Source organism: Dendrobates tinctorius, unplaced genomic scaffold, assembly GCF_039654945.1.
Source record: "Dendrobates tinctorius isolate UK_male_01 unplaced genomic scaffold, ASM3965494v1 ptg000071l, whole genome shotgun sequence".
Taxonomy (NCBI): Eukaryota; Metazoa; Chordata; class Amphibia; order Anura; family Dendrobatidae; genus Dendrobates; species Dendrobates tinctorius.
The window spans coordinates 5,728,000-5,755,971 of record NW_027361739.1 but is presented as its reverse complement, the minus strand read 5'-3'; the positions used below and the strand labels follow the sequence as shown (position 1 = coordinate 5,755,971).

General features: G+C 43.6%; 2 protein-coding genes across 4 annotated transcripts in view; one reads left to right on the top strand and one right to left on the bottom strand.

Annotated features, from left to right (window-relative positions):
* SMARCD2 (SWI/SNF related BAF chromatin remodeling complex subunit D2) overlaps positions 1-4,503 on the top strand; it is a 52,346-nt gene extending 47,843 nt beyond the window's left edge. For both annotated transcript variants that reach the window (XM_073582359.1, XM_073582360.1), the window contains exon 13: positions 103-4,503. In XM_073582359.1, the coding sequence (XP_073438460.1) occupies positions 103-156 (54 nt within the window). In that variant the 3' untranslated portion in view covers positions 157-4,503. The remainder of the gene's footprint in view (positions 1-102) is intronic.
* Positions 4,490-27,972, bottom strand: PSMC5 (proteasome 26S subunit, ATPase 5). Of its 2 annotated transcripts, none has more exons than XM_073582362.1 (12): positions 27,766-27,972; positions 25,993-26,064; positions 25,632-25,701; positions 22,519-22,616; positions 22,391-22,447; positions 22,074-22,304; positions 21,613-21,739; positions 21,049-21,239; positions 11,790-11,888; positions 11,383-11,493; positions 7,556-7,642; positions 4,490-4,937 (listed from the first exon to the last, which is right to left on the bottom strand). In XM_073582362.1, the coding sequence occupies exons 1-12, from the start codon at positions 27,811-27,813 to the stop codon at positions 4,884-4,886; spliced, it is 1,245 nt and encodes a 414-aa protein (XP_073438463.1). In that variant the 5' UTR covers positions 27,814-27,972; the 3' UTR covers positions 4,490-4,883. The 2 variants fall into 2 exon arrangements, with proteins under 2 accessions (XP_073438463.1, XP_073438464.1); XM_073582363.1 differs by having other exon boundaries at positions 27,826-27,965.

Sequence of the window (27,972 nt, the reverse complement as noted above, 5' to 3'; positions counted from 1 at the left end):
GCATATAGAAATCCGTACTGGCGTTGGCTGAGTGTGCCATTTTTTTCTAAGTATTTTCCTTATCTCATGCGGAAATTAATTTTACTATTTTTTCCCTTTTAGGTCCAGCAAAAGCGACAGGAACTAGAGCAGGTTCTGGGGATTCGTCTCACCTAAACCCTCTCCAGAACAAGCTTTCTATACATTCCATGTGCCTTGTTTTTAATGTCTTTTATCTGTAAATGTAAATCTTTGTTATGTACTCAGTCACCTTGGAATGACTGTCAGCTCTCAGGTACGATAGGGATGTGCTGCCTTCGATTTTTATAAATGCTTTGCTTTAGACAATCAGCAATGCCAAAGCTTAAATCAAAGTCATACATTAGTTTTATCCAACTGTTTCCACACAGAGCAATAGTGATCTGGTGGGAAACATTGGCATACACGCTGCACAGATTCACTACTAGAAGGTTAGGCTGGCACTGCTTTGATGGTGTATCACCACAACAGCTAGTAGGAGTGGGATTTGCTACTAAAGCCACATAGTATAGTCACAACTCACTAGAACAATACATGCAATGATTATTCAGTTTTTCTAAATATATAGTTTAAAAATATATTCAGAGCAGGAATATTTGGCATTACATACAGCTAAAAAAAAAAAAAAAAAACCTTCAGGAAGGAAAAAAAATTACTAACGTAGCGTCCACAAGGCTACAATTGTGCTGTCATTCCAGAAACAGTGCTGCAAGAAAAACTCCCAAAACTGCCATGCATAGATAGTGCAAAGCTGAATTTATCACTAGTAGTTTCATAGAAGAGCTGCCTCAAGTGGCTCTATTACATATGTAACCATTGGACCCCGACATCCATCAAGGGTTGTGTGACTCCAAGTATGGGTCGCTGCAGAACAGTTTGGGGACCTAAGGTTCATTCAGAAGAGCTACAGAAATGCTTCGGACATCAGAAAAGCAGTATGTCGTTCCACTCAAATCAACTTGGATCACTGAAGGTCCAACTAGTGATCGAAGTTTAGAGCAGTGGAACCATGGGAGATCCAGTTGGAATAAAACCCAACTCAAAGACATATCATAGTGATCCAAATAGTCAAAATACTATCTGCACTGTCTGTGCCTAAATAAGGAATTAAAACATTTTTAAGCTTTAGGCTGAGTTCAGACATCCGGGTATCACGGTCCCCGATGCACAGACTGTCCACACGTCTCCTGACCCAAACTTGACAGTCTTATATGTATGTGTATATATATATATATATATATATATATATATATATATATATATATATATATATATATATATATATAGCCATGTGCACATCTTTTTCAGGCGGATTCTGTCCCTAATCCACCTGAAAAAGTGCTTCATAAAATAAACAATGCACAGCAAGGTCAAAGCGACACTGCTGTGCACGTTCCATCTTGGGTCATTTCTTTTAACTGCTTCAGAGTTCGGAAACCCTGAAGTGGTTGAGGGATGTGACGTGCTCATTCTTCAGGCAGCTTCCACTAAGAGATCTGCTGCGATAGCGAAACTGCCAGTGTTTTCCTGAAGAGGTATTGGTATGGGAAAATTAAGCGGCATTTAAAAGACGTTGTATGCAGCATTAGGCTAGTTTCACACTAGCGTATTTTCCATGCAGCGCCCGGCGCCGCTAAGCCCCGCCCCCTGCCCGCCCCATCCGGTCATCGCCGCCTACTATCGCACACGGCCACATGTGATCTGCGCACCCTATCTTTAACATAGGGTGCGCAGACCGTGCGCTGCACACTTTTGAAGGTGCGCCCAACGCACCATGTTGCATTTTGGCGCACCTTCAAAAGTGCGCAGCGCACACCAAAATCCTACTAGCGCACGGCCTGCGCACCCTATGCAGCCGTGTGCGATGGTGGCGATGACCGGATGGGGCGGGGCTTAGCGGCGCCGTGCGCTGCATGGAAAATACGCTAGTGTGAAACTAGCCTTAGTGAGTTTTTGAAAGGGTATCGTGCTGAGAGTAGTAGTGCTCATGCAATAGTCTGCATACATGGCCAGAAGTGCCAAACACAAGTGACATTTTATATCTTCACATTACCAAAGCTCAGGAATAACCCGGTGGAGAGTCCCAAGACTTCAGAATAAGGTTTGAGTTTCTGGTTTCCTGTTTGTAGACATAGAGCAACATCCAAGTCAGTTTCTTACTAGTCATTTTTCATGTATATTCATTAGATCAAACATAAGTACCATTTGCACTATATTCTGGTGGAGGATGCTAGGTACAAGGGTTTGGGTTTTATTTTTTAGTAGTTTGAGGATATTGTGAAATGTTATGTTTTCCTCTTTCTAGGGGACTTAATATGCAAATTGCTAATATATAAGATCTTTGCACTACTAAGTCTAAGGTAAATCAACAGCAGCCATGTTTGCAAGAATATTTGTTCCCTTTTCTGATGGTGCGTCATATCATTTCCTGTGTATAAAACATGACATCCCACAGCCTGCATAACCAAGGATGCATGGGAACGATGCTGTGAATTTGCCTTGCAAAATGTAATCAATCGTGCAATTTGGAGCCATATTGTTATTTTCTCAGGGCACGTCCTATGGATGGATGCATATGTGGGTTGTTCTTCCAGTTCTAATAGGAACGCTTACAAACCTTGTGAAAGTTTATTCAGGAAAAGTTGTGATATAGGAACAAGGTATCTGTAATTGCTTGAATGTAAGTTAGGATAGGCCATACTATTTGGGGTCTGCTCACACAGCAGCCATCACTCACCCACCAACTCATTACCAGGATTATTGGATGAGGGCTATGGTGAAAGCCACACGGGCACAAGTTGTACACAAGCTAAACGTGGACTTTGGAGGGGTAAATATTTTACACCAAAGTTATCAAAGCAACTCAACGTTTTTGCACGACTCTGAGATGTGCAAATGCTGTGACGATTTGGTGTTTCCACCAGCTGTGCCAAAAGGAACAGAGCTGGGGTGTCACATCACAATCCATGTAATCTATGACTAGCTGTGGCGTTCCTTACGCCAGAAACTTTACCCCAGTCACAGACGTACATCTCTTAATGACTCCAAAATGCCCCCACATCAAGAAGGCCAAGAAAATCACCCGTCTGGATGGATCGAGGCCATAGTTGCGATACAACTTTTACGACAAAATTCTACATAAACCACTGTAGAATATTTCCCCCCTTTATTCTTCCACAGCCCCTTGTCTCTGGCTTTTAATACTAAGTTCACACTTGGAAGATTTATTGTAATAAATACATCTGAATGGAGGGTGCACAAAATCCACTCCCATGTAGATGTTTAGCCGCAGAGATTCTGCAGCATGTGAACATACTTTACAAATGCCACTGTATTGACAATTGCACATTTTTTGTTCCCCTCAGGGGGCGAGCGGTGAAAAAAAAAAAAAAAAATTTAAATAATTCATCCACCGTCTGAACTTACTAGTTAGCAACGTAGCGTTTTTTGCATTATTTAAAGGATAGGTAATTAAACTGAGATTAGTGTGTGGGGGGGGGGGGGTGGACACCCACACCGATCAGCAGATGTCTACAGTGTACAGGGTGGAGCACCACAGCCATTCAGGGGAATGCGAGAGAATGTGCAGTACTCGGTAATGGCCACTAAAATTAGAAGTACACGTATGCGTGAACTGGTTTTGTTTGCAGCATGACCCTTGCAATGAAGTTTCATTCTGGCACTGGAGGTAGTCACTAGCTAAAGTATTCTCCGTCTGTAAGAGCACTGTACAACTCCTGTACTCTTTATTGATGGCTGTAATGTCCAATCAGTAGCCCACCACAGGCATTAATCCAGAGGGGAAGGGACGTGAAGCATTCACGACAGAGGCGGAAATGATACTTCTGCTTTAGCCACATCTCCTACCCATCCTGACAGTTTCCCCTATAAAAGACATATGGGCTATTTTGTGCTCAGGATAATACAGGTTATTACTCTAATAGTGATAGCACATAAATGGACACGTGCTTAAAGGGGTTGGCCATTATTTTATTGATGGACTATCCTTAGGATAGGTCACCAATATCTAATCAGTGGGGGTTCAATGCCCGACAGCCCTGTCGATAAACGGTCATGGAAATGGGTGGATCTGCAGTACTCATCGACTGCCACTATAGAACCAACAGAGCCGCTGTGTTCCCGCAGCATAGTAGAACGTCCTGACAGCGCCAGTAACAGCTGATCAACAGGGGTGCTGGGTGTCACATCCCCACCCATCATATATATTGATGATCCATCATTAAACAAAAATATATATCAACCCCTTTTAATTAATAACTGCATTTCAAGTCTGACCCCACTGTATGGCTGTTGCAGTCTATGGCAGATAGGCATGTGGTAAAATGGCTGCAGTCGTTTCTCATGATCTGTTAGTGATGTGCAGCTTACAGCGCTGCGGGAGCGGGGTCTGAATGTTTCCTTGCTTAATATTTCGTTGTTGTTGAATGGTTCAGAAATAACAATAAAAAGCTTTTCTTTTTTAAATTTGTTCTGTTCTTTATTAAAAACAGATGACAGATTCAGTTCCAGTAATATTACAAAAACAAATCCAGATCGCTAGTAATTGAAAAGACATCTCACAATCCTACTTGCTGCTTTGTGATCTTCAATTACACACCCGAAATACAGAATGAGGGCTTTTACATGCATGTCAGGGTAACGGGATCGGCAATACATGGCGTCCTGTGACAGGAGCTTTTCCCTTTGGATACAGCCCCCTGGCAGGTTACAGTAAGATGGAGACAACAACAGCTCAGTTCTCGGTGTTTGCCCTCGGGTGCCCTGACTACACAAGGGAGGCTGGAAACAGGAGCAGCAGCTGTACATCGCACACAATGGGGCTGACAAGAGCTCGTATGGCGTGTTCATTTCCATAGTTTCTTTATAGACATGTTCTTCTCGCTGTCTTTCTGCATCACCTGAAAATAGCAGCAATATGTTAATACGCACTTCACTTTATGTACATGAATTAATACTTGGGTCAAGTGTATTGTTCCTATATTAGTTGAATAGATGTAGCACAAAGAATCTACTGTCTGGAAAACTCCACGCAGAATTAAACAGGTGCATACAATCCAGAGTTGCTGCAGATTTAACACGGGCGGGCATCAGGAAATGTGGCAGACGAGAGACCAGACCACCCCGATGTATCTTGGAGACCCAAGTCCTAATAGTGGCCCCAGTCCACGGTAGCAGCCCCCTGCGCGGAGGGACCCAGTCTCCCCGGAATTGAGTTGTTTGTGAATACAGCCCAAGGCGTGGGGTAAACTCCATCTAAGGCTAAATACCGGCACAAGACCGATAGCGGACAAGTACCGCGAGGGAAAGTTGAAAAGAACTTACAAGACCGCAGCATGTCAATTTCACCAATACAATGTATTGGACGCGGTGAATCCGCTCGGTTCAGTAAACACATGAGGATTCACCTGCATTCCATACACAGCAGCAACAATGCGCTACATCCAAAGCACTGCTACTGCCAGATCGTGTGCACCCAGCCTTGAGGGCAGGGCAAGCTAGCGTATTTGCGGTCACAGTGCAATTCCACAAAACAGTTTCCTCTTGGATTACTGTTAGTGTCCCAGGAAAAAAAAAAAAGAAAAAAAAAAAAACAAATACCGTATATACTCAAGTATAAGCTGACCGAAGTATAAGCCGAGGCACCTAGGGTAAATTTATTGGCTCGAGTATAAGCCGGGTATGCATTGTCTCCTCATCCGTGTCCTGGTATGTGCGGCTCCCCCTGTTGTATGCATGGTTCACCCCCCCCCCCCCAGCATGGCTCACCCTCCTCACGTGTCCCTGCAATTCATCTCTGCCCCGGGCCGGCAGCTCTTCCTTGTTCCTGTGCTCGGCGATCACATGGTATCGCTCATTAAGGTAATGAATATGTGCTCCACGCCTATGGGAGTGGAGAGGCGTGCATATTCATTACCTTAATGAGCGGTACCATGTGACCACTGAACACAGGAAAAAGCTGGGACGGAGAGGCAGCAACGGAGGGCGAGTATAAATGTCTTCTGGAAGCCCCCTCCACCACCGGCTTTCTGGACAATGACTTGTGTATAAGCCGAGGGGGGGGGCGTTCAGCACAAAAAAAAAAAAAAGCGCTGAAAATCTCGGCTTATACACGAGCATATACGGTAGCTACATTCCCAAGCTTGATCCGATAGTCGGATCGCACTTGGCAATGCAAGTCAATAAGTATGTGGGAAACATCGGGTTGCATGACATCTGAGTGCAGTTTAAGTTTGTCACACTCACAGAATAGAGACTATGTAAAATTCTACAATGCAGTTGGGTAAGTGGAAGGGAATTATATGGTAGGTCGTGCGGGACATGGTAGCACATTTAGGCTACACAGGCTGCTCACAATAGCACTAGAAACATGTAGTCTGGTGTTGCTGTGATGAAAGGGACACTTTGGCCATACCACTGGTTCCAATACTTTATCAAAGTATCATCTAGCTGTTAGTGTAGCTGCAATGAAGATTAGAGGGGTCCACCTACTGTACGTTATGCCACCCCACAACATAACCCCAGGAGTAAGACCGGTGTGACGTTCCCTCGAAGACCTCTTCATGACTTCACAACACCGCTCTTAAAGACCATCATGCACATCTCGCTGTTGTCCTGGATGCAGTGATGGCCAGAGACTGGTCTGGAGACCACATGCACAATGCCATGAAGATATCTTCATGGGCAACGTCACACTGGTCCTACTCTCGGGACTATAGTGAGATGGCATGATGTATGGTAGCTGGACTAAACACTTAGCACTACAATGATTTGGAGGTGAAATCAGAGGTATGGCCATTTCTTCAAAGTGTCTCGAGTCGTTTTTTCAACACACCAGGCTGCATGTTGTTCATGCTACTGTGAGCAGCCCGAGTGGTCTAAACATGACGTCATAGTCTTCAGTGTCTCCGAACTGGTTTCCCAACGACACATCTGGGACACCATTGGTTGGCAATTGTAAAGGTAGCTGCCAGCAGCAGATCTTGATTTCTGTGCCCAAATGCATTCAGTGTGCCAAAACATTCCTCAGACAAAATATTACAATACAATTTGTAGCAGGAGTCCTAATATATTATATAAAAGGTAAGGAGACCAAGGATTCCAAGCTTGCTGCAGCAACATCCATGGGTGGCTTTAGGGATGCAGCTCCATTCTCCCCGCTCCTAATCAGCCATTCTCAGAAGCATTCAGTTTTCACATAGTATATTGCAACATGGCAGCGCTTCATCTGACAACTCTACCTAGTATTAATATACGGCGCCATTCTTAAAATATTGTGGAGTTACAAGTCCCAGCAAACCAAGTTATCTTAAAGCTTTATAGCAGCCACAGAAGTTCAAGATGAAGGTCTTTTTGTACTTAGATATGTCAGAAGTTCATAGAGCAGCTCTAATATAACCAGCTCCTCAGTGACGGCAGCTAGATTTAATAGGAGCCTTTCATCTTTACACGAGAAAGCCATCCTTACAACTGCATTATCTAAGCAGAGACACAGGGACAGGAGAAGCCATCATCTTACCTTTGCTACAGCCATTTCAAAGTCTTCCTGTGTGACATGTACCCTTCTCTCACGCAGAGCATACATTCCTGCCTCCGTACACACGCCCTGTGATCAGAAGGAAGCAGGTGAGCGAGCGCGTAATTATAATGTTCTTACAGGTGTATTACATGTAAGAAGGAACAGTGCTGAGGAACATTCAAGAAGTAAAATGGATTTTAACAGCTTCCGGACCGCTCACACGTCGAGCGCCCAGGCAGTCCACAATCTACTCTGCAGTGACATTCTAAAGAGCAGCTGTTAAAGCGGAGATCCAGCTGTCAGACACAGCCGAGCTCCCCATAGATAAGGCATCTATGGTTTATGACAGTCTCTGCCTTCTCAATCGCTGGATACACATGGTATTGAACTACAGCCGTGTATAAATGAACAGGAAGCGAGAACTGCGATTCCTCCCCCTGATCAAGCAGACAAGTGATGGCTGTAAATAGTGAGGGAGAATAAGCTGCTGGGTCCGAGAAAACTCACTCAGCCCTGCTACGCAGCCAAGAGGCTCCATTTCAACTGTGACTGGGAAAATAAACCAGTCGCATATTTTTAAAAATATAAATTATATATGGGGGAAACCACAGTTAGGGCGCACGGAAGGGTCAGAAGGGAAAGGGCCCAATTTGACTTTTTGAACGCAAAATTTGCTGGTATAATTAGCGGACACCATGTCGCGTTTGGAGAACCTCTGATGTGCCTAAACAGTGGAAACCCCCCACAAGTGACCCCATTTTGGAAACCACACCCCTCAAGGATTTTATCCAGGGGTATAGTGAGCATTTTGAACCCACAAGTACAACACAGAATTTGGAAACATTAGGTCGTCATATTGAATACGTCATCATTAGTGTTGAGCGCAAGTGATCGCTACTCCTAGTTTGTCGCAGGTGCTCGAGTGAAATGCTCAAGTCCCCAACCCGCATGTTTTGTGGCTGTTAAGAAAGACACCCAAAAAAAAAAAAAAACCATGCGGGGGATCTGCGATACTCGGTGCATACCCGAGCAGTGAGCATTTATACTCAACACTAGCCATCATTTCTCACCTTTGAAAAACTCCAAATGCAAAGAATGGAAATAAATTTAATTTCAGATTTTTTATCCAGCTAAGGGGGTGACAAATGGGAATTTGATTTACTTTTTTTCTTTTGATCACTGTGACAGGGTTTATCACAGTGATCAAAAGGAACCAATAGGAAAAATTCCCTATTGCTGCCAGCTGATCTTGCTAGGCGCACTGAGCCCACCATTTTGTTTTCCAGGAAGAGGACGCGGAGGGCTGGAGCAGGAGGGACTGGGGGACATCAATTATCACTCCTCTGACATGTATATCATGTCAGAAGAGAGAGAAATCATTGTAACAGCAGCTAGTTTTTTTTTCTACAGGATCACGATTATTCACTGAACCTCAACCCTAACCATAATACAATCCTAACCTCAACCCTAGTCACTGAATAACGGCAATCACGTGATCGGGACCCAGAAAATCCAGCCCTGATCATGTTCTCCAGGGTCTCTGCTACCCCTGATAGTGGAAATCCCAGAGATCGTCTGACTTTGGGGGGCGCTACAGGCTTATTCCAGATCACCATTTAAAAACAGCAATGAGGGAATAAGGCCACTTGAGGGCTGCCATTTTAATGCTTGTCGGCGGGGTTTAAAGGGTTAAAAAGGATGATAAAGAGGACAGAATGAATATGAATGAGTGAAATTGATACAATATTTCAGCATGGTCTGTAGTAAAACGAACATGTCATGGCAAAAAACGCTGTTTATCTGCAGGTCAACAGCGTTCTGAAGCCGTGTGGCCGCCACAATGAAAGCCCATCTGCCAGGAGGAAACACTTCATTCAGTCTCCGGTTTTCAAAAATAGATACGTGGCTGGGTGCAACTTAAGTTACAGGTCACTATATCATGAGCGGCGGCTGTAAACACACCCAAACACTGATTGGCCGCCAACTCAGTTCTCCCCATGTCGCTTTAAACCTGCAGTCTACAGAACAGCAGGTAAAGCACCAGCCCTAAGCACAGAACTTCAGAATCCCGAAGCGGTGAAGTCATCGCGCTGTGCTAGGACACTGATGTCATGTGCGTGCGATGAAAGCACGTTGGTCAACCCAGGCCTTGTCAGGATCCTATATTAGGCGAGTAAAGGATGCAATGTATTTTATTTAAAATGTGTGGCAGGACTCGCATACAATGCAGGGGCTCCCTGAAACATTGTGGGGGGCCATTATACAGCATGGGAGCCAATGTGAGGGGCTATTGTACAGTAGAAGAGCTACTGTGAGGGCATAAACTATGTAAAGGGCACAGTAGTGGGCATTACTATGTGAGGCAGTAAGAGGAGTCGTATCAAACAGCAGGTGCACTAATAGGGACACATGGCAGCAGTGGCTCAGTATTGGGGTATCAGCACAGAATGAAGAGTATGTACATGTTGGGGACAGTGCTGGAAATATGAGAAGTCAAATGTGTCTTTGTTGTATTCTCTGCAAACGAGTCCTGGCTGGAGAAGTTGTCATGTCGGTCTGAGCAATATAGAAAAGACGGGAGAAGTGAACGACTCCATCAGAAAGAATGTCAGCTGTAAGTCACTATATACAGTATAACTGTACTGTAATCTTATGTTCTCCAGGTCTGGCATCTACCACTATATGGGCACCATATGGCAGTAATATCAGTATTTGCCTTTGTGGAGATTTTTTCAGTTACAGCAGGGTCATCTGCTGAGGTCCCCCTATACCCACGATTAGGGTGTGCCACCTTAATTGTAATCTGGGTTACCTGGTTAGGGGCCCACTCAGATGTTTCAACCTCCCTGAGCCCCTAGCTACGCCTCTGCATGTACTTATATTTGCAGAAATGCCATTCCTCCCGGAGATCATTTGGCTGCCTCTCTGTGTTGTATACTCACTATACCAAAGAATTATTGCCTGTCAATTTAATACTGGCAGGAAATTTATGCGCTTGTACCTTTTGCACATCCTAACAGGGACGTAAACTTGGCAGGCTTGTGAACTTTTTATGCCTCAACTAACCCAAATTGATCGGCATTCTGAGATCAATCTGCGGGGGAGTGTTAGGGTGATGGAGGAAGCGCCTTGCGTCTGTCTAATCACCTATTCATCTTGTGATAAATAAGCGCTCTTGGGTCTTCCTTTCCCTCAGTCACCTAGGACAGCGATCACAGGATCTGCAGCACCACCTGGTGCAGATATATATTTCCAGTGACCTACAGTTATCAAGCCGCCGCTGTGACATCCACACACATGTAGGGTAAGGATGATAAATCATGTCGTGTTACAGGCAATGGGTTCACATAAAAGCAGCCAAAATGTCATGAAGAATTGTGCTCTGCTAGCCATTACAGGCCACAATGTTTTCATGAAAACTCGCCTATGTGCAGTTGCTTGGAAGCAAAACGTAGAGAAAAAAAAGAAAAAAAGAGGGGGGGGGGGGGGACAGCTCAGAAAATAACTGGCATCCATTCCCATTAGAAATATGGTACTCACAAAATAAGGCCATGGCGTAACAAGTTGAGAATGGGAGTTAAACACAGATATGTCCAGGGGGTATACTGGGATTTCACAATAGTTTCCACATCTGTTTCCCAGTGATCTGCGTTCTGGGACTGTGGGCGGTGATGAGTGCTATAGAGCAGTCTCGCAAATATACATCTGCTCCCCATTAATCTGTCATCTGCAAGGACCTGGGTGCTGGGCCAATAGCACAGATACATCCCTCTGCTTCAGTTGTGTGACTGAACTGTCACTCTCCAAATGTGTCCCTCAATTCCTACCTTCACCTCTGCTCCGGATGCTCCGGGCATAAGCTCGGCAATTTTACGCAGGTTGATACCACGTGTCAGATTCATCTTTCGGGAATGGATCTTAAGAATGTCCAAACGAGCCTATGTAGAAGGAAAACGTTTTAGTTTACACCTTGCCAAAATCTAACATAAAAAGAACCACCACGACAGGCCATAAATTCTGCAGAAACTTGTGAGGCCACGGTCACTTTATGTATGGGGTCTACACATTTTGGTAGAACCTGTGCAAATCTGTATTAGGCAAATAGGTTCACTCTTTGTAACGCCAATGCGGAATGTATACAGACACAAATAAAGTGCTAGTGAAGACAGAGGTGTACTAAGCAAACCGAACCGAAAAAGAATCCATACGCCCGCCCAACAGTGCAGATAATTACCTCTTCATTAGGAGGGGGGAACTCAATCTTCCTGTCAATGCGACCTGGGCGCAGCAAAGCAGAATCCAATATATCAATTCTGTTGGTTGCCATAATGACCTAGGTAGAAAGAGTGGAAAAATCCATTAGTCTAATACAAAAAAAAAAAAAAAAAAAAAACCATGCTCAATGCTACTTGTCCTTCACCTGCTAAAGACCAAGAACTAATGGATAAAAGAACAGCGCTGAGCAAATAGACATCCACCCCAGAGTAGAATTATCCGATATTGCTATTGATTATCTCAGTTTGCCAAAAACAGTTTCATTAAAGTTTTTTGGATTTACCCCCCCCCCCTCCCCCACAAGGTTTTTGGATTTACCCCCACAAGGATTTTGTATTTAACGCTTTTCCAGTTGTCGCGTGAGGAGCTCTCTAATGTCGTTTTAAAGGGAACCTGTCACCAAGTTAGGCCGCTACGAGTTACCACCACCACCTTTCAGGGCTTATATGCAGCATTCTACATTGCTGTTTTCAACCCCCCCCCGATCCGACCTAGAAGAACTGAAAAACAAAAACTCACCTGCGGTCCGATGGGTGACGCTTTTCTTGGTCCGGCACCTCCCATCTTATGATGGCCGTCCTCCTTCTTGGTTCGTGTGGATGACGCGTCCCTGCATCATCCACACATTCTGCTCAGCATTGCACTCCTGCTCAGGCGCACTTCTCTGCCCTATTGAGGGCAGAGCAAAGTATTGCAGTGCGCAGCTACTGGGCCTCTCTGACCTTTCCCTGCACCTGCGCACTGCAGTACTATGTTCTGCCCTCAACAGGGCAGAGAAGTACACCTCTGCAGGAGTGCGATGCGGAGCAGACTGGATGATGCAGAGATGTGTCATCCACACAATCCATGTAGGAGGACGGCAATCAAAAGAAGATGGGAGGCACCGGACCAAGAAGAGCGACACCCCTTGGACCGGACCACGCCACAGGTGAGTTATTTTTCAGTTCTTCTAGGTCAGATTGGGGGCTTAGATACAGCATTATAGAATGCTATATATCAGCCCAGATAGTTGGTGGCTATAACTCGTATCGGCCAAACCTGGTGACAGGTTCCCTTTAAAAGAGGTTGTCCAGGTTTCAGAGCAAAGTCTTAAGTTATTGCACATAGTCATGATTCACTGGTAATGCTGGTGAAAGCGAGATGTAACATGACGAATATTTGAAGTCACTTGCTGATTAGGCTGATATGGCTTCGCTCAATAGAAGTTTAAAAAAGCCCAATGTATGCAAACGTGGTCACATAATGCAACTGCAGACTCTGTTTTCAAACCTGGTCAACCCCATTTAATAATAGACACTTAAAGGAAACCTTTGGGTCCAACCACACACTGCAGATGAACATGGGGGTTGAAATTTTGTCCATTCTGAAGCTGCAACTTGGTAGTTACTGTCAAAGCAACGTTATTTGAGTCCATTACATCTACATATTTCCATGATCTTTGCAAACATCCCATGTCTTCTCCAATCGGATAAAGCCTCATTTAGACGTGCGATTTTAATGTAAGCGTTCAATCCAGGTTTCTCACAGATAAAGCATGTACCCACTAAAGTCTGTATGGATATTTTTTTTGTGGATGAAAAGATGTCCATTTTCAAACAAATAGATGGAAATTTTTGCTATAAACAGGTATTTTTACAACACTTCAGCTCATTTGGCCTTTGTGAGGGAGATAAAACACATAACAGGAATCTGCATATGTCACTAATAGAATGTCAGCAGGATATATCATCAATAAATCATCACCAGGTAGGCATAGAAATAAATGTATAACATTGTATCTAATAGAACCGCAATTAAGAATACAGTACATGCAATACTCTGTCTAGAATTTTCTTCTTTTTGGAAGAAAAGTTCATTCAGGTATATTCTATATCTACAAAGAAAATATATAACTAAAGTACCATATTTTTCAGACTATAAGGCTAGTTTCACACTAGTGTTCTCGGGCGCAGCGCAGGGCTGCCGCTAAGCCCCGGCTGCGCCCCCTCCAGTCAGTCTCTCCTCTGATCGCACGTTGCTGCATGCGATCAGTGTACCCTATATTTAGCGTTGGGTACGCTGACTGTGCGCTGGTATGATTTTGCTGGCGCTGCGCCCACGCACAAAAACGCGCTGTGTTGCATTTTTGTGCGCTGGGCGTAGCGCCAGCAAAATCATACCAGCGCACGGTCAGCGTACCCAACGCTTAATATAGGGTACGCTGATCGCATGCAGCATCATGCGATCAGAGGAGAAACTGACCGGAGGGGGTGCAGTCGGGGGCGGGGCTTAGCGGCGGCCCTGCGCCCTAGAACGCTAGTGTGAAACTAGACTAAGACAAACTTTTTTTTTTTTTGAGGAAAAAAAAAAGTGAAGGGTGCGTCTTATAGCACAGATTTACCTGTGGCTGTGGTGAGGAGGTGGGGGAGCAGCAGTGGGGGGGGGGTCAAAGGAGGCAGGAGCTGGCGGCTCCGGCTAACTCCTGTGCCCCCTGCTAAAGAGAAATGAATATTCACTGCATTCCATGCCCATGGGAGGGGAAAGCTATATTTCTCTTTAATAGCGGACACTGCTTCCTGCTGCTGCGGGGAGTTAGAGTGTCCGCTCTACTTTAAGGAATGAAAATTCACTGCTCACCACTCCCATAGGCATTGAATGCAGTGAATCTTCATTCCCTTTAGTAGCAGGCACACACAAAAGCCCATCAGCTGCAGGAAGCCAGCGACTGCAGCCAACACTGTGCCCACTATTAAATAGCAATGAATATTCACTGAATATCACTGCTCTCCAAGCACATAGGCCCTGCGTGGAGAGCAACGAGTATTCCGGGAGCTGTCCTCGGCTTGTCAGCAGCTCATGACGTCCCTGCCATGCGCTGCTTACAAGCATAAAGCAGCTGATGGCATCGGAACAAGATGCTGCGAAGGAGGGCAGGAAGGTAAGTATAATGGTTTATGGGGGTTTTTTTTAATGTTTTTCTGGGGGATCATGCCTACCAAGATAGGGGATATTTGTACAGAATTGACCAATAGGCTTGTCCTATGGTACGGCGCGTCTTATAGTCTGAAAATATGGTAAACACTTACTTTGGTTACCCTTTTTCCTTGCAGGGATAGAATATACTTGAACAAATATCACCTTCCAAGAAATCATTTGAAAATTCTAGAGAGATTACTGCATATATCCAAAATAGTGTTTTTATTAGACACAATGCCGTTAGAAATGTTTATGCCTACATGGTGATTATTTTCATTATATTTAATTTTTACATTTATCCTTGATACTATATCCTGCTGGTAAAATTCTCTTGGTGACGTATGTAGATTCTTGAGATAGATATATAAATATATATGTAAACACACATACACAGGTTTTACCATTTTTTAACAATATATAGGTGCATCTCACAAATTTAGAGCATCATCAAAAAGTTATTTCATTTCAATTCAATGCAAAAAGTGAAACATTACATAGTCATTACAAACAGAGTCATCTATTCCAAGTGTTTATTTCTGTTAGGTAATGATGATTGATCATCAACATTAAGTAAATTAGAATATTTTATAACACCAGATTGAAAAAATGGATTGTGAAGTTTCCACAATCAGTGATGGTTTGGGGAGCCGTAGGTCCACTGTGTTTTATCAAGACCAAAGTCAGTGCAGCCATCTACCAGAAAATTTTAGAGCACTTCATGCTTCTCTCTGTTGACAAGCTTTTTGGAGATGGAAATATCATTCTGCAGCAGGACTTGGCACCTGTCCACACTGCCAAAAGTACCAATACCTGGTTTACAAACTACAGTATCACTGTGCTTGACTGGCCAGCAAACTCGCCTGACCTTAACCCCATAGAGAATCTATGGGATATTGTCAAGAGGAAGATGAGAGATACCAGACCCAACAAAGCAGACGAGCTGAAGGCTGCTGTCAAAGCAACCTGGGCTTCCATAACACCTCAGCAGTGCCACAGATTGATCGCCTCCATGCCACGCCGCATTGATGCAGTAATTGATGCACAAGGAGCCCTGACCAAGTATTGAGTGCATTTACTGAACATATATTTCAGTAGGCCAACATTTCAGATTTTAAAGTCAATTTTCAAGCTGGTGTTATAAAGTAATCTAATTTACTGAGATAATGACTTTTGGGTTTTCATTGGCTGTAAGCCATAATCATCAACATTAACAGAAATAAACATATCACTCAGTTTGTAATGACCCTATATAATAATCTTTATTTTTATACAGCGCTAACATATTCACTAACATATTCTGCTTTTAACATATAAAAGTTTGCACACATTATCATCACTATCCCCAATGGGGGCTCACAATCTAGATTCCCTATCAGTATATCTTGGGAATGTGGGAGAAAAACGGAGTACCGGGATGAAACCAGGGCTGTGGAGTCAGGAGTCGGAGTCGGTATAAAATGGACCAACTCAGACTCCTAAAATATATAATAAATTGGGTACAGTAGTTCAATGCAGAATGTGCTGAATATTTTTTCATAGGAATTTGGGAAAGTTATGAAATGTCCTATAAATGGCTGCTCTATACCCGATCTAAGGCTAAATTCAGACACAGCGTTTTTGCTGCGTTTTTGAGGATACGTTTTTCAGCTGCAAAAGCAGATCAGCTTTTAAAAAAACGCATCACCTGAAAGGTTTTTGAGCTCATAGATAATGTTTTCAATAGCAAAAGCAGATTAGAAAAACGCCGCACAAACTGACATGCTCGTTCAGCCCAAAAACGGATCCTCACAAAATAATGTTTCTGAATGTCATATCTTGAAACCCACTGACTTTGCTGGGATGGCCAGAGTCACTGCATTTTACTGCAAAAAAACGGATCCGCAAAATAACGCTGTGGTAAATCATGGCCGTAGCCAGCGAGGGGCAGCTGCCCCCCCCACCCCCCCTAGAAGCAGGGGCACGCACGCACCTCAAAACTCTCTTGTAAGCTGCAGTGCTCCCGTCCTGCACCGGCTCCAGACTGCAGGGGGCAATCTCCCCTCCTCTGTCCTGTCTTCTGCCGTGTTCACCAGAGACAGGAGGGGGAGGGGTGCCTGCCCTGCACAGGATCCGATTCCTGGGCCCCGAGATGGAGAAAGTTGTGCACACGCTGCAGCTGGCAATAAGAGATAGTCTGCAAGAGGGACATGCTGGAAATCTGATTGGAAAAGTGAGGAAATTGGTTATTGCCGCCAGAACCCCTGAAGGGAGACGTGCTGGGAAAGGGGCAATTGTCGATCAAGCCACTCGGTGGGGCAGGACTTATTTAATGATTGAGCGATTGCTTGAACTAAAACGGTTTCTTATAGATATGGGTAACCCTAAATGAAGGTCAATGGACACAGGAGGCTGAATTGAAGGAATTGCTTAATCACCTATTTACCGTGACTAAAAAATTACAAGCTGAGGATTTAACTCCTGGCATTTTCATAAGGGGGTGGAAGAACTTGCTATTTTGCCTGTCCCAAAGAGGAGGTTTAATTGCAGATGGCATTGCTGCTTCAATGAAACGGAGAGAGACATAGCTATTGGAAAATAAAAATTTTCTGTCAGCTGTTTATGTGGACCCAAGTCATTGTATACTGCTTGATGATCAACAGCTTACTAAAGGAAAAGAAGCTCTGACTGAGGTAGCAGTTAGGATGAGTGGCCTACAGGAGGACAGCCAGGCGCAAGAGGACTTGGGTCCTGACAGTGCTGCTACTGCTGCCATATCTTCATCCTCATCAGATGAGGAGTTTGACTTTGACAAGTATTTGGATGACATGGAGCAGGCAAAGCGTTGCCGCAAGGAAAAAGATTTCACTCCGTTTCCTATAGCAAGCAGATTGACCATATTTCAGCAAAGCGTTTCACTTGCTCTCAAAGAAATAGGAAAATTCAACCGCTGGCCACTCATCCTAACTGCTACCTCAGTCAGAGCTTCTTTTCCTTTAGCAAGCGGTTGATCATCAAGCAATATACGATGACTTGGGTCCACAAACAGCTGCCAGAAAAATTTTATTTTGTAATAGCTGTGTCTCTCTGTTTCATTGAAGCAGAAATGCCATCTGCGATTAAATCTCCTCTTTGGGACAGGCAAAATAGCAAGTTCTTCCACTCCCTTATGAAAATGCCAGGAGTTAAATCCTCAGCTTGTAATTTTTTAGTCACAGTAAATAGGTGATTAAGCAATTCCTTCAATTCAGCCACCTGTGTCCATTGACCTTCATTTAGGGTTACCTAAGGGTTCGCCATATCTATAAGAAACGGTTTTAGCCAGGATCAAAACTGGGGGGGGGGGGGGGGGGGGCGGAGAACCTCATACTGTTCCGCAGAATCTCATACTGCACACCTCAGCTGCTGCAGAACCTTATACTGCACACCCCTACACTTGAAAATAAAGCCTGCACCTTAAGATGTGGTGAATGCAGTCTATGTATTCCAACTATCAATTGATGTTGATGTGCTACTGAAGACGAGCAATGCCTGTCCTGGGTGTCCTTTTGGGCAGCTATGAGGTGTACCTGACTATTGCAAAAAAAAAAAAAAAAAAAAAAAAAAGGAGTGTTAGTCTGTGTGCTATCCGGCTTTCATTCTTTTTGGTACAGATATGATATGGATAGACAGATATGGATAAATGGATATATAGAGCAGATTTCTAATCTGCTTTTGCTATTGAAAACATTTTCTATGAGCTCAAAAACCTTTCAGGTGATGCCGTTTTTTAAAAAGCTGATCTGCTTTTGCAGCTGAAAAACGTATCCTCAAAAAAACGCAGCACAAACTGTGTGAATGTAGCCTTAGACCAGGAATAGAACAGCCATTTATAGGACATTTGATAACTTTCCCAAATTCCTATGAAAAAATATTCAGCACATTCTGCATTGAACTACTGTACCCAATTTATTATATATTTTAGGAGTCGGAGTATTTTATACCGACTTAACCAAAATGTACTACAATAAATTTTTCACTTAAATATAAGCAATATATGTATGAGTCGGAGTAAGGGAAATTGAGGAGACGGAGTTGCAGGTTTGGCTTACCGACTCCGCTCCACTTACCGACTCCACTCCGAAACCCACACAAACACAGGGAGAACATACAAACTCCTTGCAGATGTTGTCCTTGGTGGGATTCGAACCCAGGACTCCAGCGCTGCAAGGCTACAGTGCTAACCACTGAGCCACCGTGCTGCCCATATATGAGTTTCACTTTTTGAAGTTAATGAATTGAAAAAAATTAACTTTGATGATATTCTAATTTTGTGAGATGTACCTGTATATATTTGACAAAGGCCAAATAGCCTGAAATGTTGAAAATTATTTCTGCTATACACGGGTCTGCTTAACCCCTTAATGACCGATGCTTTTTTCAGTTTTCCACTCCCCTTATTTCCAGAGCCATAACTTTTTTATTTTTTAGTCAATATGGCCATGTGAGGGCTTATTTTTTGCGGGACGAGTTGTACTTTTGAAAGACACCATTGGTTTTACCATGTACTGTACTCGAAAACTGGTACAAAATTGCAAGTGCGGTGAAATTGCAAAAAAAAGTGCAATCACACACTTGTTTTTTGTTTGGCTTTTTTGCTAGGTTCAGTAAATGCTAAAACTGACCGGCCATTACGATTCTCCAGGTCATTACGAGTTCATAGACACCAAACATGTCTAGGTTCTCTTATCTAAATGGTGAAAAAATTCCAAAATTTGCTAAAGAAAAAAAAAATTGCACCATTTTCCGAGACCCGTAGCATTGCCATTTTTCGTGAACTGGGGTCGGGTGAGGGCTTATTTTTTTGTGTGCCGAGCTGACGTTTTTAATAACACCACTTTTGTGCAGATACGTTCTTTTGATCGCCCATTATTGCATTTTAATGCAATGCCGTGGCGACCAAAAGAAACCCGTAATTGATTTTTTTTTTCCTCTCGCTACGCCATTTAGCGATCGGGTTAATGCTTTTTTTTATTGATAGATCGGGCGATTGTGAACGCGGCGATACCAAATATGTGTGGGGTTTTTTATTTTTATTGGGGCGAAAGTGGGGTGATTTGAACTTATGTTTTTTTTTTTGGTATGCTTCAATAGTCTCCATAGGAGGCTAGAAGCTGCCATAGCCCGATCGGCTCTGCTACATAGAGGTGATCCATAGATCACCTCTATGCAGCATAATTACAGCATTGCCATGAACGCTGACCACAGCGTGACTCTAATAGCAATCTGCCATCAACAACCATAGAGGTCTCGAGGAGACCTCAGGTTGTTATGGCAATGCATCGCTGACCCCAAATCAAGTGACAGCGGAATTTAACTAGTTAATAGGCGCAGGTGGATCGTGATTCTGCTCACACCTATTGCGGGCACATATCAGCTGTTTAAAACAGCTGACATGTCTTGGCTTTGAGGTGGGCTCACCTCGAAGCGGGGGATACTGCCAGCTGACGTACTATTCCGTCAGTAGGGGGTTAATAAAGTGAAAAAAAAAAAAACCTCCCTCTTGATACGGTGCCAAAGTTTTTTCTCTTATTAGAACATACAATTTTTCCTTCTGATCATGATAATACAAGGGAGTGCGAGTTCCTTTATAATCTTCATTTTCAAAGTCACGGACCATAAACACCCACAAGACTATGGGTCTGTGAAGGGCACATACAGCACATGAATTCTCTGTGTGCCATCGGATTGCTGTCACTATAATAGGCAGGAGAAACTTTCCAAATGTGTGGTAGTTTTTTTTTTGTTTTTTTTTTAAACATGAGAATATTACAGATGGTAAAAACAGACTCACTGACCAAATACTTATGAAAATCTGATACAAAACACTGATGAAAATCGGTCCGGTTATTTATTTTTTTTATACTGACTTCTGAACGAGACTGCTCTATCAACAGATGGAGGTTTTATCATCTGACTGCCTCAGAGGCGAGCTTCCATATAGGGTAAAAACAATGTAATGACAAGAAGTGGATGTACTTGTGACTCGTAATTTTGATGGAAACTACACAGGACCATGTTGTCACTGCATTTTTTCTGTCTGTAGCAAGCAATTTCCATTCTCTTGAACCAAATTAACACAAAGATAGAGAGATAGAGAATATAACAGAGAAATCTAAGAATGTCTCAAGGAAAACCTAATGTAAAGATGACTGGAAAAAGGGGGCAAATTACAGGATTAAAAATTTGTATTAAAAAATATGAAAGCTAAGAGGCCGTGTTTATTAATGCACTAAGTATAATATTACCTTAATATTCTTTGTAGCCTCAAAGCCATCCAGCTGGTTCAGCAGCTCGAGCATGGTACGCTGCACTTCACTGTCCCCACCAGATCCGCCTTCCAACCGAGACGATCCAATGGAATCAATCTCATCCATGAATATGATAGAAGGAGCATGCTCTCGAGCCATGACAAAGAGCTCTCGCACCATACGAGCTCCTAATAATGTACCAGAGGGTAAGAATTAATACATCTACTGGTGGAGTAATATACTTCTTAGTCACAGAATCATTCCAATTAGTGTCAGGACTCATTTAACTTTCTTGCTCATCTTTATCGGGGTCCACATTCAGACAGTCATAATATGACTCAGTGTAAGAGCTGTAAACTTATAGTCAACGACTATTAGCTTCTTAAGGTGTTATGAAAAAATGGATTTATCCAAAACAATTAGAAGACAGAATTAGATTGGATCTTAATGTATAGCGTCTGTAGTTTTATCTGATTGCATCCTTACAGAGATTCTATAACCACTTTTATTTCAGTGGAAAGTCATGCCCCAAATATAATTCCACAAAACAGTTATACTCACCCTCCCCAATAAACTTCTGAACAAGTTCGGATCCAGACACACGGATAAATGTGCAGTCTGTATGATGTGCAACGGCACGGGCCAGTAATGTCTTCCCTGTACCTGGGGGTCCATAAAGAAGCACACCCTGCAAGAAAAAAAAATAAAATTTAGTAGTATGTGAGGGCATAATACATACTTTATAATATAACCACACAAACTCTGTGAGACATCTTAAAATGAACCCTTTAAAATAAATAGCCGCAGAGTTCTGTTTACTGGCGAATCATTGCGTAGATCCATTACATCAACTGATGGAGCAAGGAAGAAAAATAGGTTATCTTTCCAGAGACAAAGTCCTGTAACTTTGTAGGTCTCCACTTCGGGTCCCTGACAATGGTCCTAAGCATCACACCCCTCCTCTTCCTCTTTTGGTGTCAAGATAAGAAAACAAGGACACAGTGGTAAGCTGAATCTCAAACCTTAGGTTGTGCAATCCCAAGTGCTTCGAACAGCTCAGGATGTTTGACTGGCAGCTCAATGACTTCCTTTATCTCCTTGATCTGCTTGTCCAAACCTCCAATCATCTCATATGTGGAGTCTGGGACCTTCTCCACCATCATCAGAGACACCAGTGGGTCCACCTTATTGGGCAGGATTTTGTGCAGGGTGTAACTGTCATTTCTTAAAGCCACTCTACAGTTTGGCGTCACCTAATGAGAAGTTTTTTTCGGGGTAAGTAATAAATATCTTACAGCATACATGTCACAATATCTAGTTTTCCAGAGAAAATACTCACATCATTTATATCAATGTTTTTGTCAATGTCCACAACAAACTTCCCCTCGGGATGGACCTGTAAGGCGACAGGTCAGTTACGTGATGTCTTTCTACAGGTCATCAGCAATGTGTGGTGTATACACTCACCTTGACCAACACCTTCTTCTTGTCCATGGCTCGCACCACTTCTCCAACGTAGGATCCCTGTTCCTGAAGTAACTGCAGCTCCTCACGCAGCAGACGTACTGGAGAAAATAGGAACCAGGACTTAAATTCAGAGATTGGTAAATATATTGTAAATGATAAGCTGCAGAGTATGCATTTATCATATACACTATGTGGACAAAAGTATTTGGACATCATTTTATGAGCTTCTAATTCCATAGACATTACTATGGAGTTGTTCCCCCATTTGCGGCGATATCCATTTCCACACTTCTGGAAAGACTTTCTACAAGATATGAGTCAGACTGTCAGAATTTTTGCCCACTCATTCACAAGAGGGTCAGGCTCACAATAACAGTATTAGCTCATCCCAAAGGTGTAGGATGGGGCTGAGATCTGATCTCTGAAAAGCCAGTCATGATACTCCACCACAAACTCCCCCAACCATGTCTTTATGGACCTTGCTTTGTGTACGATCATGGGAACAGATAAGGGCCATCCACAAACTGTTCCCACAAAGTTGGAAACTATAATTGTCCAAAATGTCTTAGTATACTGAAGCACTGATATTTTCAATCACTGAAACTACAGAGCTAAGGCCAAATCCTGACATGTAACCCCATAGCATTATTCCTTCTCCCCAAACTTTACAATTGACAAGTAACATTCTCATTAACCAAACCCAGACTTCTCTATCTGGCATCTGATGGATAAGTGGGAGTCATCACTCCACAGAACACGTTTCCACAGCTGCAGAGTTATGTGGTGTTGGATATACACTACTTCATCTGACACTTTGTGCTTGGTAATGTGAGGCTGCATGCAGATGGTCGGTTAGAGAACACATGCCTTTAAGCTCCCGATGCACAGTATTTGCGTTGTTAATACCAGAGGAGGTTTGGACTCTGCAAAGCACTGGTGACTTATGCCCTCTGCTCATCAGCACTCGCTTACTCCACTCTGTAACAATCTATTCTATCATAAAATGTTATCAAGGGCACACTGTATAGCAAGGGGCCGGATGGCACACAATTGTCAGTAACAATGGAGCTGAAGAAAAAACCTACATGCAATGGATTAAGATGTGTGTCCAAATGCTTTCGGTCAGCACGTGATTAATATCTACTACACAACTCAAATTAAGATTCAAATTAAGTAATGATGTTTAGAGTTGAGCAAATTTGTTCGGATTCGGTTGCGAATGCGATCGGAATCGAATATTGTTTTTGCAATGTTCATCGAACACAGCCGAACGTTAGAGTCAATGGGAGTAGAAATTACCGAATATGTTCGGAACTGATCAACAAACATACATTCAGCACGAATAGGGTACCAATATGGCGCGGATATGGCAACCGATTCCGAACAAGTTCGCTCAACTCTAATGATGTTACAATTCAGCTCTAGTTATCAATGACTATGGCATCAGGGCTTGCTCAAGTTGCGCCCTTAGGCCTCTTTCACACTTCAGTTTTTTGTGTCAGTTAAAATCCGCCAAAAGGACGGATAGCAGATCCGTTTTAGTACTGATGACAACGGATGCCACCCGTCCGTTTTTTTGACGGATCCGCCAAATGAAGAATGTTAAAGGAATTGCAGGAGAGAGGGAGAATTTTTTTTTTTTGTCCGGCAACCACACAGAATTTCGGGTTAAATTAGTGTCTGGAGGATCCGCCGGCCAAAAAAACGTTGCAAGCTCCGTTTGGAAATCTTTGAGGATGTAGACGCTCAGCAACATTTTGGCGGATCCGCACAAAAACGGATGCAACGGACGGCAATCCGTCAAGATCCGCCAATAATGAAAGTCAAATGGGGAAAAAACGGATCCGCAAAGAAAAATGGCAGATCCATTTTTTTTCAAAATCGGCAGATCTTGACTGATTGTCAAAAACGGAAGTGTGAAAGAGGCCTTAGCAAGCTGTACTGCCCTTAGGGTATGTTTCCACGGTCAGTAAATGCTGTGGATTGGACGCAGCGTCCAGATGTTACAGCATAGTGGTGGGGATTTTATGAGATCCCATCTCCACTATGCGTTCAAAGACGCAGGTGGCAGACCCGCGTATAAGCACATGCGGCATGTCTATCTTGCGGAGACACTCATATTCAATATGTTGTACACTATACATGCAAAGCGGCTAGCAGACATCACATCAGCTTTCACTCCCCGATGTGGACATAAGGGGTACTGAAATCCCTTAATTAGTAATGAGCAAATGTGCTCTGATAAGGTGTTCTCAGAGAATGCTCGGGTGTTAACCAAGTGTCTTTGGCATGCTCATAAAATAAGTTGCGGTCTAAAGGTACTGTCACACTTAGCGATGTACCAGCGATCCCGACCAGCGATATGACGCGGTCAGGATCACTGGTACATCGCTAAGTGGTCGCTAGTGAGCTGCCACACAGGCAGATCTCACTAGCGACATCGCTGGGGACGCGGGTCGCTACTTACCTGTCACACCAGGCGATCCTGCGTCCTCCCGCCCGGCTCCACACGTCGCTCGTCGTCACAGCAGGAAGCGCCGCAGGAAGCCTGTTCTCGTGCGATCAGCGATAACCAGCAGGGGAGCGGGTTGTAGGTATCACACATAGCGATATCGCTAGCAATATCGCTATAACGTCACAAGTTATAGCGATATCGCTTAGTGTGACAGGCCCTTAACAGCCGCAAGACATGTAGCCAGAGGGACTCAAACATTTTTCGAGCATGCAGAAGACACAGGGTTAGCACCTGAGCATGCTCAGATAACACCTACGTTCGCTCATAACTACCCTTAATAGTTGTCATGTTGTATACAGGTTTCTGGAAGTATCTACCCGAAGTCAATCATGGACCCACAATCAGGTGATACAACATTGTCACTGTCAGGGTTATCTACAGGGACAGAACATTGTAGCAGGACCTGACAATGACTAAAACGTACATCAGGTTTTTGCTGCAAAATTCTATCCAGTTAAAAATACATAATAGGAGAGCAGACAAGCCTAACTAACCAAGCAGCTTATAGCGGACCATAATCCAACCACCAAGAACTCTGTAGAAACAGAAGCCATAAACACCAGTATGAACACAACCCCATTTTAACGTGTCGGCTTACCTTTTGCATTGAGCTCATTTCTCTGGGCTTGAAGACGTCTCAAGTTTTGGCTTTTTTCATTGACAACCAACTGGAGAGAAAATATTAATTTGTGATCGTTTCATATGAAGCAAAACAGTGAGTGACCGCAGAATAACTGAAGAAATAAGCTGCAGTGTACAGTACATTTACAATACTCTGAACACAATGAACAAGTTGCTTAGACTTGAGGTATAGTCACCTGCAGTAGAGGAAGAAAATTAAACAAAAAAAAAAAAAAACTCCGTCCCAGATATTTAAAGGACCTCTGCAACACACGATGCATGAAGCAGGTTTATGAATACATTACAAGCTGCACGGAAGTGGGAATCTCATTTTTTACCTGTAAATCCTCGATCTTTGACAAATAATACTGACGTAAGCCGGTGCCACCACGAGTCTCGTCCATTTCCATCTACATGCCAGAAGAAATAATTTTTATTTTTTCTACTACACGGTAAGAACACAGATAAAGAAAACTAATAGCAGAGACAGACACCTGGTTCTGCTAGGTTAGTGGTAGATCACTACAGTAAGTGATCGCACGATGCCTCAGAGATGGCCCCTCCAAGTCCTGAGAATGTCGCACCATGAAAGTACATAAAGGTGCCAATTCTCATAAAACTTTTGAAACTTTTCAAAGCTTTTGACACCAGAATTCTAGGTTAAAAGACTTGATGAATCAGGTCACTGAGTGTTATCTGAGAGCTGTCCTTACTAAAATTAATGTAACCTCTCCAGGATAGGTGGTAGCGCTGCGAGTGTACCAGGTCCTCTACCAAACTTGTAATAAATTTCACAGTCCGCAGGAAGTTCACTGCATAGAATGCGCAAAACATGATTTTATTTCACATCATATATTTTGTAAAATGGAGATAAAAGAGAGTAATGTGTCCATATAGTCACCCACACATACCTGTGACACACCATGCTGAGTATGGGGCCTGCTCTATACCCCCGCTAGTGACTTTAAAAGGTTATAGCTTACTGATCACTAGATCCCCTACTGACCCCGAGAAGCAGGATCTGCAGTGCTCCGTCTTGAATGCGGCTGATGGGTACATGCTCGACCTCTGTCATTTCTGGCAGACCTATGGAGAATGAATGGAGCAAAGCTGTGTGCTCTGCTTTCTCTGGCAATCATATGAACGGTGTAGTGGTCGAGCACTCAACACCTTAGCTCAATTCTCGGGATCGCTTAAAGTCTGACATCCCTCATCCTATATTTAGGGGGAAATTCTTGAAAATTTAAAACGACAATTTGCTATTTTGTGATCAATCACTAAGAATGTCACTGGAAATGCAGGTGTGCACAGGTACATCAGTTTCCTTCTTTCCCTGCACATTAATAACACAAACTGAAACAATACAGATCGTTATACATCATCAATAATTAAAACCTACAATACCAACATTAGCCGCCACAGTGTCGGCTGTTACTACACTGACGGTAGGGCATTCCACAGTCTGACTGCGCTAACTGTAAAGAACCCTTTCCTATTTACATGCTGGAATTGCCTTTCATCACAAACCATAGTTCACCCCTATGTACCTAACATAAGGAATTACTCTCCATACAAGCCAGATCACTCTGTGACTACATGATCGATCGCCTACAATGAAGCCACAACTCTGCTGGCTTCATCGGCACCAGATGGAAACCACTCAGAGGGATTGTCAGGGATCCACAATGGAGTTTGTTGCCTTGATGACCTATGAGGTCACCGCTGCAGACAGTGATTGAACGGAGCCACGGCCGGACGTCTGATCTGCCGGATCAGTGCTGGTGTCAGGGGTCTGACACCCACCGCCCACCAAGATATATACCCCGTGCATAGCTGATAACCTGAATACACTGGACAGCCTCTTTCAGGCACCTATACACTGTAAACTGGGTCTACAGGTGGCCATACCCTTTATATCTGCGTGGCAGCTTTATAAGCAGAATAGCCCATCTGATATGTGGTGCTAGCAGAGTTGTAAGACATGAAGGCTGCTTGCTGTCCGGTGTAAACGGGCTCCATCTACAAACAAACCAAAAATGCTGCATACAACCGGGCACAGCATCCGCCACTACGTGCCTAGCATTATGTATACACGCGCCTACAGCCGGTACCTGCTCTGTTCCGTCCCCCACCATCTTGAATTCGCCCGGCGGAGCCATTCTCCTTCTCACCGTGACTCAGGAGCGGAAGCGACGCAGACGCAACTACGTACAAGCGGACTTCCAGCCCTGACCATAGAGTCTTTGTTGAACAGAGGCTACACGTCCTGTAGGTTTAAGCTCAATACTCTTGAGCGCCACCTGCTGCACGGGAAGGTA

Coding starts and splice junctions, on each gene's coding strand:
- PSMC5 (XM_073582362.1), bottom strand. CDS start 27,813: ATGGCTCCGCCGGGCGAATTCAAGATGGTGGGGGACGGAACAGAGCAG. Junction 21,740..22,073: donor TTGGGATTGCACAACCTAAG/GTTTGAGATTCA, acceptor TTTTTCTTGCAG/GGTGTGCTTCTTTATGGACC. Junction 11,889..21,048: donor AGGCTACAAAGAATATTAAG/GTAATATTATAC, acceptor CTTTCTACCTAG/GTCATTATGGCAACCAACAG.